Source organism: Narcine bancroftii, chromosome 13 (genome assembly GCF_036971445.1).
Source record: "Narcine bancroftii isolate sNarBan1 chromosome 13, sNarBan1.hap1, whole genome shotgun sequence".
Lineage (NCBI taxonomy): Eukaryota > Metazoa > Chordata > Chondrichthyes > Torpediniformes > Narcinidae > Narcine > Narcine bancroftii.
The window spans coordinates 29233603-29249629 of NC_091481.1; the positions used below are offsets into that span (position 1 = coordinate 29233603).

At 42.9% G+C, this 16027-nt stretch overlaps 1 protein-coding gene across 6 annotated transcripts in view; it reads left to right on the forward strand.

The window, feature by feature from the left end:
• LOC138748566 (ATP-binding cassette sub-family C member 9-like) overlaps positions 1-16027 on the forward strand; it is a 189907-nt gene that overhangs the window by 70360 nt on the left and 103520 nt on the right. For all 6 annotated transcript variants that reach the window (XR_011348162.1, XM_069908983.1, XM_069908987.1 and 3 more), the window contains exons 3-8: positions 624-745; positions 4196-4362; positions 7179-7421; positions 8583-8768; positions 11929-11988; positions 15596-15760. Coding sequence is in view for 5 of the 6 variants with exons in the window: in XM_069908983.1 (XP_069765084.1) it covers positions 624-745; positions 4196-4362; positions 7179-7421; positions 8583-8768; positions 11929-11988; positions 15596-15760 (943 nt within the window). In the remaining variant the exon portion in view is untranslated. The remainder of the gene's footprint in view (positions 1-623; positions 746-4195; positions 4363-7178; positions 7422-8582; positions 8769-11928; positions 11989-15595; positions 15761-16027) is intronic.

The following is a 16027-nucleotide window of genomic DNA, read 5'->3' on the forward strand; positions in this document are numbered from 1 at the left end:
GTGGCCCCTCGGCGACCCATGCTATTGCGGCAGACAGAGCTGAGGTGCTCAACCAAGCGATCTCCAGGTCTGCGCCCAGTCTCTCCGATATAAAGGAGACCAAAGCGGGAGCAGGAGGTGACCCCTGAAGATGCACAAGTGAAATGTTGCTTCACTAGAAAGGACTGTTTGGGGTCCCAAATGGTGTTGAGGGAGGAAGTGTTGGCACAAGTGGACCATCTCCTGTGGTCACAGGGGTAGATACCAAAGGGACAATTGGTGGGGAGGGAGGAGTGGGCAAGCGAGTCATGGAGGGAACGGTCCCTATGGAAGGAGGAGAGGGGAATATGTGTCTAGTTGTGGGATCATGTGGGTGGTGGAAATAGCAAAAGAGGATATGTTGGACGCAGAGACTGGTGGGATTGTAGGTGAGGACAAGAGGAATCCTGGCTTTGTTGTGGTTGGGGGCAGAGAGGGCCAGGGCAGATGTTGATGTTTTGGGCCAGAGCCCTTTGTCAAGACTCAAGACGCTGCTTCCTCTGGCAGACTGTGCTGGCCTTCAGATTCCAGCAATCGCAGGTTCCTGAGTGTCTTCAATACAAGACCACTTGCTTCTTACAATTTATTTTTTTCTGCTGAAACAGGAAGATGAATACAAGGCACCCTCACCTCTTCATGCCCGCAACCATGGGATTTATAGCTGCGACCACATCCATTGTTTACTATCATAATATAGAAACTTCCAACTTTCCGAAGTTACTGTTAGGTGAGTTTGCATTTCTGCTTTCTATATATAAAACTGACTCTGATTTGAGCCAGCTCATACTGTGCGATCAAAGTGGCTTTTTTTTTCTTCATGGTTGCCTCTGGAAACTAAGCAAATGTAACTATTGATGTTGAACAGAGACCTAGGTCCTGAATGCTCTCTGATGGAATTTTTCCGAGAAAGCTCAACACCGAGGTATACCCGAGCCCTTGAGTCTTACAGGGCCGAGGGTAATGATTTCTCTCTGACTGGATGGTGACTTGAGAACCTATTGCTGACATCAGACAGGGAGATGCAGCACAAAAAAAACAGCCCCTTCAGCACAGGGAGACTGCTCTAGCTATTTTACTCCCTTCATACTTTAATCCCAGCTTTTGCTCTCACACTTTCTCATTAGCGTCCCACAGATTCTCTCACTGCCTACACCCAGGGAGCAATCTGCAGGGGCCAATTAATCTGCCAACCCGTGGAATGTGGAAGAAAAACGGGGCACTGGATGAAATGTCCACAGTCACGGGGAGAATGTGCAAACTCCTCATTGGCAGCACTAAAGATCTGAATTGAATGTCTGGCACCCGTGAGGCAGAGACTCTACTCTCTGTGTGTGGCCTAATCTTTACCAGAGACTTGGGCTCAGGAACGGGAATACCATTACTCAGTTTGCAAATGCTACAAGCCTTCAGTTTTGGATGGCCTCGTGGGTGCAGACTGTGAAGCCACTCCTATGCAGGGAGAGAGATCCAAGCTTGCTGCTCTGTGTGGAGTTTGCCCGATCATCCTGTGGGTTTCCCCCAGATTCTTTAGTTTCCTCCCACATCTTTTGGAAGTCAATCCAGTGGAGTGGTAGGATCTGGGTGAGACGATGGGAACATGGTGAGAGTAGCAAAAGGTTAGTGTAAGTGGGAGGTTAATAGTTGGCACTGACTCAGCGGGAATAGGTTCCATTCTGTATTTCTCTTCCACTCTCATTTTTAGACCCAAAGGTGCATGCAGGGCAGAAACCAGCCTTACAGCTCACCATGTCTGTGGTGACCAGTAAGCACACATTAACACCACTTCTTCATCCATCCCACTTTATCCTTCCCACATTCAACCTTTGGTGACATGAGAAGAGTTGGAGTCTGGTGAGACAGACAGGTCTGAAGTGTGGGATCTAGAGTTGTGCAGTGAGTTGTGTCTTGGTGCACTTCACGATGACTAACCTGGAAAACTTCTCCATCAGATTTGCTGCGCCAGGCCATCCAGGGACCCCCCCCCCCCCCCCCCCCCCGGTCAGTCGGCCCCAGGGGACCCCCCAGTCAGTCAGCCCCAAGGGATTCCACCTGATCAGTTGGGCCTGAGGCAGGGGGGGTGGTTGGAGGGTCTAACCTACAGCCATGAAGTTCATGTTACAAACCTCCCTTCCACTCACTCCATTTTTAGAATCACCTTACCATTATTACCTCTTCCTCACATGGTTTGACATTTAAAAAAAACCTTTGTTTAAGTTCCGGGACTGTTTGCTAAGCTAGAGGTGTTGCAATGTGCAAGTTGCTGCTGTCAATCGGGCCCAACACTTCACAGATGGGATCGTTTTGCAAAGTGTAGATGAACAGGGAGACCTTGATATTCTTAACATTATCAGTGCATATCATTTAGAAATTAAAGAGAGACATAACAATGAATGAAAGCTCGAAAAAGAGTTCCTTCCAAAGTTTTATAAATCATGCATTCTGCCTCAGTTGAACCACTGTGAACAATTTCAAACACCACTTTCCAGTAATGATGTCAAGACTTTATTAAGGAACCAGGAAAATTCAGTAGGATGTGGCCACAGATTTGGGGGAGGGGTGTGGGAATTATTTTTTTCTCTGTTTGCTTGAATACTATGACTGTTCCCACTGCAAAAGCTGGCAGTGAACTGAAAAGGTTTCCAAGGGAGTTAATGGTGAGTTGCAGTTGAAAGCCTGCTCCCTCTGGTGGCCGGGTTAATAATTAAACACAATAGATCCAAGGTCAAGAGCAAGACTAGGTTTTATTTCCAGAGCTGTTGCTGTCAGATACAGTGGAATATGTTTCCAGAAATATTTTAGATGGAGTTGGATGATGTGAAGTAAGGTACTGCTGCTGCTTGGAAGTGGCAGTTCACACAAATCTTCTCCACTGTCAGTTCCCATGGTTCTCTGGTCAAATGGTTAATGTAATGCTGACAGGCTAGCTTGTCCTGTGCCAGCAAATGAAATCAATGCTCAGAAGCTTCAATAGGATGGGTCAAGTCCAAGCAAGGAAAGCACTCAAAACCACCAAAAAAGGGAATCATTTCAAGTGAATCATATTGACCGATTGCAGTAGGGATTCAGCGAGAGACTTGGTGGATGGTGGGAGGGGGGGCTGCTCAAGGCAGTGCCCTGACAGTGGTCTATTGTACCCGCTGACAAAGTCCAGAGATGTGGCAGATGCGGCACAGTTGCTTGTTGCTGGCAAAGAATCCCCTTCACCTTCTCCCCATCCATCGAGCTCGGTTTACAGGGCCTCATACATTTGCAGAAACACCTCTTCAGTTCTTGGGGCCTGACGTCACTCCTTCGTAGTAAAAGAAGAGTGATGCCGACGCAAAGTGAAGTAAAACGTGAAAGTCTGCGGACGCTGTGGTTGGAGAAATGCTGGAGGAACTCAGCGGACCTCACAGCGTCCATAGGAGGGAAAGATATCTAACCAAGGTTTTGAGCATACCTTAAAGAAAGGCTGAAACCATTGGTTGGATATCTTTCTCTCCTATGGACGCTGTGAGACCTGCTGAGTTCCTCCAGCATTTACTGTGTTTTTACACCTGATGCAAAGTGAAGCTATAAGCGAAATCTTCACCTAACTCTCTGAAGAAGCTGCATCCCACCTTTGGGCATGTATTCAACTGACTAACCTTTTCCTTTTTTAAAATATTTATATTGATGTATAAGCATACATAATAAATGACAATTGCATAATGAATCAAGTAAATAATGGGTAAATAAGAAAATATGTATCGCTACATTAATAGTTACTTACAACAAACTCAATCTAGTAAAAAAAATAACCATGTCAGACCCATTTATTAGACAGTTATATTAAAAAAATAGATGAAGAAATCTAATCTATCCCCTCCATCGAATCATGGTTACTTTTCTAATGAAGAAAAAAATAAAAATCAACACTAATGTGGAATCTCTGACGACCCCCAGAGAAAGAATTATGGAATGTACAATAATTATTGAACCCCTGACTAACCTACAGCCATGAAGTTTATATCAGAAACCTCCATGCCACTGACTCCATTTTTAGAATCATCTCAAAACTTGCCTTTAGGGCACATTTACCATTATTACTTCCTCCTCACACGGTTTGACATTTCTTTTTTTAAAAACTTTGTTTAAGTTCCAGGACTGTTTGCAAATGTGCAAGTTGGTGTTGATGATTGTATCTTTCTTTTCACAGCCCTTTTTATCTACTGGGTCCTGGCTTTTATCACAACATTTATTAAACTGGTGAATTACAGTAATCATGGTGTCACCATGTTCCAGCTGCGGTTCTGTATAACACTTATGTCGGTCTTCCTCTACGGATCACTGATGGCAGTCGAAATTAACGTGATCCTTTTCAGGGTACGTGAGCTGAATCTATTTTAAACTACTCCAGAACCTGTCTGCACTATTTCATTCAGTGAAATTTAAGAGGAGGGAGGATCCTTGGCAACTGTTCGGGGCACTGGCGAGGCTGCACCTGGGACACTGGCGAGGCTGCACCTGGGATATTGTGTGCACTTCTGGTCTCCTAACTTGGGAAAAGATACACTGGCTTTGGAGTCAGTGCAGAGGAAGGTTCACCGTGTAAACTCTAGGCATGAAGAGGTTAACTTATGAGGAGAGAATGAGTAGCTGGGGACTATTATCATAGGATTAAATCACGAAAATCTGGTTGAAGTAAAAAACACAAAATGCTGGAGAATGCAGCAGAGGTTAAGAACACATAACTGGCATTTCGAGCTTGAGCTCTTCATCGAGGTCCGAATCCTGGGAACTAACAATTTCTGAGAATTAACTTCATTAAGATTTTCCACTTTACAGGAAGAAGTGAATCTGTTGCATTGTTCAAGTGAACCGGCGTGGACTTGAAGGGCCGACATGGCCTGTTTCCACGCCGTAAACAGTTATATGGTTAGATGGTATGCAGGTATGTTGACAGGCGACCGAAAAAAAAAAGGGTAGGTGGGGAGGGTGGGGGAAAGGCAGGAGGTGATAGGTTGGGAAGGGAGGGAGGGGACAGGAGTGATCAGGGGGAGGAGGGATGGTTGGGTGAGTGGAGGGAGAAGGGAGGGAGGAGAACTGGAAAGGGGAAGGAGGGAGAAAAGGCAAGCAGAAACCAGAGAAGTCGATGTTGATGCCATCCGACTAGAGAGTATCCAGACTGAAAATTAGGTGTAGTTTCTCAACCAATCTGCGGACTTCACAGTATATGTACTGTGAATGTGGGAGTGTGACTCAGAATTAAAATGGTTTGCTACTAGGAGGTCTCTGTTACTGCAGGCGGAGGTGCTCAGCGAAGCGATCTCCCAATTTGCGACCAATCTCTCTAATGTGAGAAGGGGTCTTAGAGAAACATATAAAATTAAGAAAGGAACAGATAGAATATAAGCAGGCATGTTGTTTCCACTGGGAGGTGAGATTAGGGGACATAGCCTCCAGATTCAGGGATGTAGACTTAAGACAGAATTGAGGAATAACTGATTCTCACAAAGAACAGTGAATCTGTGGAATTCTCTGCCCAAGGAAGAGGAATAGACTGCTTTGTTAAATGTATTTAAGACACAGTTGGATAGATTCTTGAATAAAAGAGCAATTAAGGAATATGGGGCACAAGTGTGTAAATAGAGTTGAATCTGAGGTTAGATCAGCCATGGTCTTATTGAATGGCAGAGGAGGATCGATGGGCCAGATGGCCCGATTCCTGCTCCTATTTCTATGATCTTGTTATACACGAGCCTGGATAGCTGCATGATCTGAGGAGCAGGAGTGGGCGAAGAATGAATTGGGGGTGTGGTGAATCAGCCGAGGTAAATGTTGCATGGTTAACTGGTGTTTGTTTTACAAGCTGCCAGTAATAAATATTTCTTAATTGACCTCCACTCCACTGAATTTTTAAAAATTCTGACTGCACAGAGATCCTCAGAGTGTAGAGTGGGATTAAACAGAATTATTTGGGCTCAAGGGGGAGCATCTGCCCAGTTCCCAGTGAAGTGATCCAGTTGGCTCCATAACTCCAAACCTTCTATGCATCCTAGCTAATCACTCTGCCTTGTTCCAATCCACTTTTATCTTCCACATTCTTCAGCTGGTGACTTGAGGATCATGATCAGTGGCTGTGGGAAATAAACGCCCTTACTTTCCTCTTCTATCTTCTGGTGTCAAACTACCTAGCCTTTGGCCTCCTGAGCCCATGCTTATAACTATAAATGCATGCCCCTTGGCTCTTGATCCATCAGCTCATGGGAAGTGCTGCCCCTTGTCCAAATAACCCAAACCTCTCGTGATCTGGTACACCTCTCTGAACATTTGCTGCAAGGTAAACAGGCCCTGTGTGTCCAATCCAACCTTCCTCATCCTTGCAAGCATCTGCGAAGTCTTCTTGCCATCCTCTCGCATCTTCCTGGACTCACTCCTCCAGCTGTCAGTGGATTGACAATGGCTGCCACATGGAAGAACTTTAAAAAGATAATTGGAATAGATGGAGTTAAACAAGGAAAACTTCAAATGCTGGGGTCAAGTGCAATACACAAATATGTGGGAGAAACTCAGCAGGTCGTGCAGCATCCATTGGAAGTAAAGGGTTTCGAGCCTGATCTTTTTTCAATTGCATCGAGTCTGTATCTCCTCCAGCTGTAGTTTTGGTTTCACCCTCTTAATTATGTAAAAATTTCTTAATTCAGAACACTTGCTTTGCTTCCTCTAAAACTGCATTGCTGTAGAGAGAATTTGACCACTTTCTACAATCTCCTCATATTAGACTTATCCTTGGTATGAACCTGGAAGTTCTCTGTACTTAAAAAAAAAATTTAGACATACAACATGGTCACAGGCCAATTCGGCCCTACAAGTCTGTGCCGCCCAATTTACTCCCGGTACGTTTTTGAATGGTGGGAGGAAATCAAAGCCCCCAGAGAAAACCCACACAGACATGGGGAGAGCGTACAAACTCCTTACAGACAGCGCAGCATTCAAACCCAGTTCTGGTCCCGATCAGCGGCACTGAAAAGGGGTTGCGCTAACCGCTGCGCTATCTTTGCTGCCTTCTCTTAGTCCTTGACATCAATCCTGATGTATAGTGACCAGAATTGGCAGCAAACCCCCAGCTAGAGTCTGATCAATGTTTTATAGCTCGAGTCTCTCATTCACTTGACCCATTTTATTTTCATTCCTGTTAGAAATACGTGTTCTTTAACAATCCAAAAAAAGTAAAGCCTCCTGAAGACTTGCAAGATCTGGGAGTGAGATTCCTACAGCCGTTTGTCAACTTACTTTCAAAAGCTACATACTGGTGGATGAACACCCTCATCATTTCAGCACACAAGAGGCCAATAGACCTCAAGGCCATTGGCAAACTCCCCATAGCCACAAGGGCTCTCACTAACTACATGTTACTGAAGGAAGCTTATGAAGAGCAGAAGGTAGGAATCTCAAATAAATATTGTTGTTGATGATAAGAATTTATCTTCTGTACTTCTTTGTTCTGTCAAAATTAATTGGTATCAACCTCCCGTACTCCATTGCCTTGGTTTATCACCCAGAAACTACGTGACTTCACATCAAAAAGTGACTTTGACTGTTAGAATGTACACATTTGTACCATACAGTGGTTCATAACATCAGGGACTCAGGTTCAGTCCTGATGTCTGGTACTGACTATGTGGAGTTTGCATGTTCTCTCAGTGACCACATGAATTTGCCTTCTGTTTCCACACAACCCAAAGATCTGCTGGTGATGGGTTAATTAGCCATTGTAAATTGCCCCGGATGACAGGAGAATGGGGGAGGATGGGCGCAGAATTGCTATCCAAATCATACCTGATTTCAAATTTCTGATAATCGGTCGCTCTTGGAAGCTGCCAGAATGGCAGTTTATTGGGGCTCCTGGTTATTACTCTTTTTAGTTTCCCAACAATTCATTGCATTTTTATGTTAATTGCTATAAATACCTGTTTAGTGTAAGTAAGTGTCAAAAGGTTTGGGGAGGAGGCAGGTAAGAGAGGGAATGGGGCTTATGGGATGGTTCTGCAGTGAATTACTTGGACCTTGTGGGCTGAATTGTCTCCTTCTTTGTTTTAATTAGGTAAGAAGCAGGTCATGCATACCACTCATTTTGATCTCTAACAAGCAATATTATTAAAAATATCACATTAGGAATCTAATTCTAAACTGTTTATAGTGAGTGCAGCTAGTAGAACCATGGCCTCGCAGCTCCGGTGACCTCCATGTTCCAATCTGACCTCGGGTACTGACTTTAAAGAGTTTGCATGTGCTTCCTGCCACCTTGCAGGTTTCCTCTGGTGTTCTGACTCCTTGTGGTTGGAAAGTTAAATTGCCCATTGGAAATTGCCCCCTAGTGCATGGGAGAAGAGATGGAATCTGTCGGGATTTGATTGGCAGAATAAAGTGGTTTAGAGCAGGATTAGTGTCAAAGCTTTTTGCAGGAACAATCTACTTCTGTTCTGTTATCTCTCTTTGACTCTGTGTCTTTTGCTCAAACCAGTATTTGAACCCATTCCCCTTTCTCTTGAAATATTCAGAAACTTGAAATTAATTTAATACTTTAAATTTATTCTTTTCAGAAGAATGAGGGTGTACCAGAGGGTCGACATCTGTCCGTATGGCGATCCATGTATAGGGCTTATGGCCGTCCTATCCTCCTCAGCAGCACATTTCGCTATCTGGCAGACCTCTTGGGTTTTGCCGGCCCCCTCTGTGTCTACAAAATTGTTGACCATCTCACCAAGACAGCCAAGTTGAACGACACAGTGAGTTTGGAATTTAATATTTTCCTGTTATGATTAAGGGTGCCACGGTGAGCCCCTCACTATTGTAGCACCAGCAACACAAGTTCGAATCTGCGGCTGCCTGTAAGGACTTTGTACGTTTTCCACATGTCTGCGGAGGTTTCCTCCGGGTGCTCTGGTACCTTCCCATGTTCCAAAGGGTTAGATGGTTAGTTAGTCATATGGGTGTAGTGGCGGAAGCTCATGGGTCAGAAGTGTCTGTTCCTGTACTGCAAAATAAAATTTAAAAAAACTCTTTGATTGTGACCAAGCATGACTGAGATGTTTTGATCCCATAATCAAATCCAGTTAATTTGATCCTTCCTGTGAACCTTAAGCCTGAAGCAGTTGGGGCAACGACATTGCTTCTTACCACGTGACTTGTGGAGTTTCTCCAGCACTTTTTGTGTACTGTGGGTCAACTACCCTGTTTCTCGGATTCTTTTGGATTCAGAGTAAAACTTTTGGTTTTGATTATGAGAATGTGCAACGTGGAAAGTAACCTTTGTCCATACCACGCGCTGTCTTGGGAAAGCTGCCAATATATTGAAGGACCCGTCAGTGGCATCACTAGGGTTGATGTCCCCAGTGTGGTAACTCATAGTGTCACCAAACCACACCCACACCCCCCCATGGACCACCTCCCATACCAGACCATTCAGAATCCTTTGTAATTTTTTTGTACTAATATTATTCAGAAATCTTAATTGCTGTATATTACTGAATGTAATGGGAATAATAGTGAGATAAACAACTGCCAAATTAAAAATTACACCTTTCAATTACAATATCGTATGCACAGCAGCAACAAAAACAACAGTGTGTGCTTGTAGCGTGTACAGATAAAGCCATGTGATTCGAATCGCCATTGTAATTGGGTGATAATGTCAGCTCTGACCGGAGTGCAGTAGAAGGGGGTTCATAAAGTAAATTAGCATAGAGTTTTAACCTTGTAGGTCTATTGATGCATGTAAGCTGGACTTGCTAAAAATGTCTTTGTTGTTACAACAAAGTGCATGGATATTTTTATAAAAGAATAATATATTTCTGCTGAAACACTGCACAAAAATTTTATAGATAGTCATTTTAGTGTCACCTGGTCCCCTCGTATCCGCTAGGAAAACACAAACCACAAATTCAAGGACTGTTTTTCAGACTTTTGAATGAACCTCTCACTGGTTTAAAAAAAATGATGCCATTACACATGTTATAACTGTGCTTTTCTCTAAACCCTGCACTATGATATTGTACTTTTCTCATTATTTATTTAACAGATTGTAACATTACTCCCGACAGTGTCGATAAATTTATTTGTTATTATTACACTTCTTGCTGTATAAGTTGACTTGCCTGGATAGCAGACAAAAAAAATGATGGTACCTCGGTAAACATGATAGTAAAGAACTCATTCAAATTTAGCTTTTTCCTGTATGGATACTTATTTCCCTATCAGAGGTAGAGCACTTAGATTAAGGGTAAGGGTTAAGGCATGTGGAGGGGATCTGAGAGGAAGCTTTATTCTCCCATACAGAGGGAAGTACTGGGAATGCAAAACCAGAGAGAGTGTTGGAAACCTGAGTCACAGACTGCATTGAAGAAGTGTCCAGATGAGCATTTGATTCGTCCATGTGCTGAAGGCAAGGGGCCAAGTGCTGGGATGTTGAACTCCTACAGTTGGGATCATTCTAGTTAATGCGGGCTGGAAATTCTGAAGGATCTTGTGCTAGAACATCGCCTCCCCAGGCCCCCCCCCCCCCACAATTACAGCCTGAGCTCCTCCAGCAATTCCTTGACTCCATGACTTGCAGCCCCTAAAGTTTCCGGCTTCCACGCTGTTACCCCATAACAGCCCGCCAATTATGTTTCCAACACCGACCCCTCCCTAACTCTGGTCTCAACAGGCCTAACGTCAGGCTTGGCCTTGGGCGGGAAAGATCAGTGACAACAGCTCATTACAGTGCATGCAGTGAACATTTCTGGGATCTATCCAATGAAACCAGAAAGATCCCCATACTGTTGGAAAGCTAAACTACATTTATCTGAATGAAGTGGGGTAGGAGAGATTAACACTTTGAATCAAATACTGCTTTACTGCGCATGGGGTTCATATAGAACCCACACAACTGCTTTAAACTGCAGTGTAGGCTTTAAAAATGCTGGGTTATAGATGTAAAATATGAATTAGAATTAAGTGGTTCTGTCACCTAGACATAGAGTTCTATAGCACGGAAATAGGCTATTTAGTGCAACGAGGCTTTGTTGGCTATTAGGATCTTTTGGCTCCAATTCCATTTTCCAGCATTTGCTGTGTGCCTCTGAATTCTGGCTGCTCATCTGGACACATTAACTGTTAAGCAGGGAAGTCTGCAGACACTGAGATTGTAGTGGAATATATAAAAGTGCTGGAGAAACTCAGCAGGTTATGCAGCATCTATAGGAAGCAACTCTTGGCTACCATTTACTTCCTTTAGCTCGTGCATGACCTGCTGAGTTTCTCCAGCACTTTTGTATATTCTAATTATTAACCATTTATTCTTTCAATTGTGCTGGGTCATTTGTTTGAAAATCTTGAAAAGCTGAGGAACACTTTGATCTTCTGCTGCAAGGTTCAAGGAATGTGAGAGGGTGCTGATTCAGAATCCCATTTTTAACTTGCCAACATGGAAAAAAGACTTCCCTTTTAAGGCATTGGAAGCTGCCTTTAAATAAACCCTCCCACTTCCACCCTCACTATAGTTTTCTTACCCTCGTAGATGGCCACCTGGCTGTTAAAAGGACAATTCAGTTCAATTATAGCGAAGCTTCTCAACCATAGCATTGATGCTTTGTTAACATTATAGTGAAGCAAAGTCGAGCTTTAGTTGGAAATGTTCAGAAGCCCATTCAAGAGCTTAAAACCCAGAGGACCACATTAGTGGCAATGGAGCTCTGTAGTCTAATTAATGGATGACATGACCATATGGCACTAAAAATATAAGACTTTGCTCTGTTTTCCTTTGGATGCATTTTTTATTGTGAATAAAATTTATTTTTGGAAAAGAAATGAAGGATAACACTGGCATATGGATCTTGTGTATTTTTTTTTAAAAGCACACTGCTTGGCTTGCAGAATTTGATCATTTAAAACCTAACTTTTCCTCAGTTTAATGGAACGATCAACACTACGGAAGGAGTCGATGCAGCAGTATACCAGGCAGATCAAGTAAGTAAAATTAGTCCTTTTCCCCTCTTTGTTAGGTTCAATGAACAGATTCTAGTACATTAGAAGTCATGAGACTGACAAAGATGAAGAGAGAAAAGGGAAATTTGGAGAAACACTCCTAACATAGCGTTCACTGGGAAAAGTGGGTGTGCATTATAGAAAATCACAATGTGGGTGGTTTTCTTGCAGTAATGAACCAGTGTAATGAACTTGTAAATATCATTGAGAAGGGGATTTCACAGTTCAGAATGATAGATGAATACAGTTTTGAGGGTGCTTATTTATGTCTTGTGTTGATGCGCGCAAAAGGACGAAGCCAATACTATTTACTGCATCTAAGTGTAATCACTTTTATTTTTCAGCAACTGGGTTAACTCATTAATTTTCCATATCCCAAATTTAATCTGAATTTATTTTTGTCCATCTCTCTTCTTTGCCCATTTGGAGAGGTTGTGAATGGTAGTGAATCATGCCCTGCCAAGGCAGTAGTGATCAATTGGAAGTTTTTCAATGGCTGAACTCATTGAATAATGTGATCATTAAATGGATAATATACACGGGCAACAGGAAAATTTCACACGCACTCACTTGTTCCTTCCACCAAGATTCCAAGGTTAAAAATAGAAAATGCCGGAATCATTCAGCAGTTCAGGTAATGTCTCTGCAAGCTGAAACAGAGTTATCATTTGTGGTCGATGATCATCTATCATATAATGAATATAAAGATTTGCAACCTGCAGAGGGAGAGATCAAGAGCATTAAAGGTCAGTGATCCAGATCTCTACAGGAAATCCAGGTACAGCCTGGGGAAGGCTATCTCAGCAGCAAGGAGACAATTCTGAGAGAAGCTAGAAGCAGAGCCAGACGCCTGCCAGCTATGGCAGGGATTGCAGACCATTACATCCCACAAGGCTAGGACGAACACCATAAATGGTTGTGACATTTTAATTCTCGATGAGCTGAACACTTTTTATGCTTGCTTTGAGAAGGAGAACTCAATGGAGCTTACAGCAATCCTTGCAAAAACTGATGACCTTGTGATATCTGTGTCTGAGTCTGACATCAGAATATCATTCAAGAGAGTGAACCCTCGCAGAGTGTCAAGCCCTGATGGCGAACCTGTCAAGGCATTGAAAATCTATGCCAACCAACTGGCTGGAGTGTTTACGGACAGTTTCACTCTTTCATTGCTGCAGTTGAAGGTTCCTACTGACTTCAAAAGAGCATCAACCATCCCAGAAGAGCAGAGTGAGCCAGACCATGCCCTATTTACACTGCTATTATCAGGAAGGAGGGATAGGAGCCTGAAGATGAGCGCTCAATGACACAAGGAAGGCTTCTTTTCCTCTGCCATCAGATTTCTGAATGGACAATGAATCACAGACACTATCTCACTTTCTCCTATTTTTGGACTATTTATTTATTTTTAAAATTCAATTTATAGCAATATTTCCAATGTAATGCTGCCACAAAGCAACAAATCGCGTGACAATAACTTGTGATTCTGATTATCGGGTCTTTTGTCACTGCAAGTCCAGTGGTATGGGGTCAAATTAACAAGCTCTCTCTCAATGTCAACAAGATGAAAGAATTGATCGTTGACTTCAGTAGAGGAAGAAAAGACGGCACCTACATATGTGGATTGTGGAGGAAAATGTGGCCTCCCTGCCTGCCTGGAATTTTATGGATCGCGGGTGGTCACGTGCTCTCCCAGTCTGAAATTTATTCGGAAGTCACATCACCTGTCAATCAAGGGTGGACTCCTGTCAATCAAGGATGGACTCCGGCCACCCATTAGTGCACACCTTGCCGTTGGCTCATTTAAATTACCTAGGGTCATTAATGGCTAGGTGTCCAGATTAGAACTGTATAAAACATTGATGCATAGCAGGTCATTACTGTGGTCCTGGAAGTGTCGCAGGTGAGGTATGCACTACACTTAAGCTGAGCTGTAGTACTGCGACAGATCAGTGTTTGCAGAGAGCTGCCAGCCCCCGTTGGTACAGGGAACCGGGAGTGTGCGTTTAAGTCCTTGTCTTGTTAGAGTGTGGTAGTAACTGTATATTACTTAACGCTGAGCCGCACCCCAAGGTACAGGGATCGGAAGTGTCTGCTGAAGTCCTTGTCTGTGAGTGTGAATAGGTGGCCACTGGTATTGGAGTCCAACCTGGGTCCAATGTGAATGTCTATAGAGTTGTTTAGTAATATAATAATTGAATATCATTTGACCTTCTCCCCTGTTTGTCTCCTGTGTGTTCATTAAAGTTACCTGTGATTTTTAACGTGTCCAGACTTGTCTCTCTGAACCTACAGAACCTGGTACTCTTCCAAACAGCACTCCTGTCTACATTAATGGTGTTGAAGTGGAAAGAGTAGATAGTTTTAGGTTCTTAGCAATTAACATCTCCAGTGACCTGACCTGAGTCAAACACTGATTTTACGGTCAAGACTAAAGAAGTTTGGTATGTCCCCCTTGTTGCTCAACAACTTCTACAGCTGCACCATCAAAAGCAAAGTTTATGGGTGCATCACCATATGATATGGGACTTGCTTTGCTGAAGATCGGGAGAAGGAATACGTTACACAAGCATCCCTCCACTCCATGGTCTTCATTGATATGTCTGACTGCCCAGGACAGACAGGGAACATAGTGAAGAGCCCATCACACCTCGGACACATTCTCTTCTTCTTCCTCCTGTCAAGTAGAAGGTGTAACGATGTGAAAATGCATAGCGACAGAATCCCGAGTGAACTTGGTGCTGATTGATTTCTCTTTTCATTGTAACTCCGTACTCTGCAAATTGCGTTCTTTACAAGGCTTTACGAATGTTGGAGATAACCTGTTAGACTGCTCCCAGAAGAACTCTTCCCACGGTACTAGGTATAATGTGACAAATAAACTTAAAACTGAAATGTTAACTTTGTTCTTTCTTATAGACACTGATCTGCTGTGTGTTGCCAGCATTTTCTGTTGTTATTTCGGTGGCTGGAGTTTTTTTTTCTGATTTTTCAGGAACATTCCAAACTACTGCCTAGCAAGTCTTAACAAATCAGCTTTATCTATCCTAGATCTGATTCAGGAGTATTGTTTCATCTGAAGCCTTGGTTCCTGCACCATAACGTAGACCTTGGTCCCAATCTACTGATGCAACTGACAATTGTACAACTAGTTGTCAGGATCAAAGCTTAAGGGCTATCTTTACACAAACAGTTTACTGAAATGGCGTGTATTGTACTTGCATGGTGTAACTGCATGAAATAGTGAACAGATAAACTGACAGCTTGATTGTTCTGTTTTAAGACCTGATGCTGACTCTAGGAGTCAAAATGTGAAGAATACATTTAGTTTGGACTAATCCAAGTTGCCTTTCTTGTTCACATTACCACATTATTCCCACAAATAGGAAATAAATTGAGCTTTGAAAAGGGTGCCTGGCTTACATAGTTAACATTTCCTGTTTAAAACATTATCTTTATTAAAATAAATAAATGGGATGATCTCTGGCAAACGACCTATATAACACTTTGCACATGTCTAGTGCTCATCACATTGTAAGGCAATAGCTAACTTTTTTTTAACCATCAGCTGTGATCTTTCCTTTTATAGGTAAAATTTTTGGATGTCTATTTTCTGTCATCGAAGGAATTCTTGGAGAACGCTTATGTTCTGGCAGTGTTGCTCTTTCTTGCACTCATTCTACAGAGAACATTTTTACAAGCCTCTTACTATGTGGCAATTGAAACTGGAATCAATTTGCGTGGAGCCTTACTGGTGCGTAAGAAAGCAAACTGGACATTGTACACCCCGTTTATGGTTGTTTACTTCATGTGATTCTGCTGCTTTATCTTAAGACTGAGCATTTTAATGACAATCTGCAGCTCACTTTAGAGGGCTCACTGAGAATTGTTGCAAATGAGACTGCAGTAAAGTCTTGCAGATGTTTAACCGGCTCTTTCAACAGATGATGTCTGTAAATATTAGTGCTTCAGTGAAACTTTGGATTCAGACAGTCCCTTGAGTTGTCGTCTTTTGCAGTAC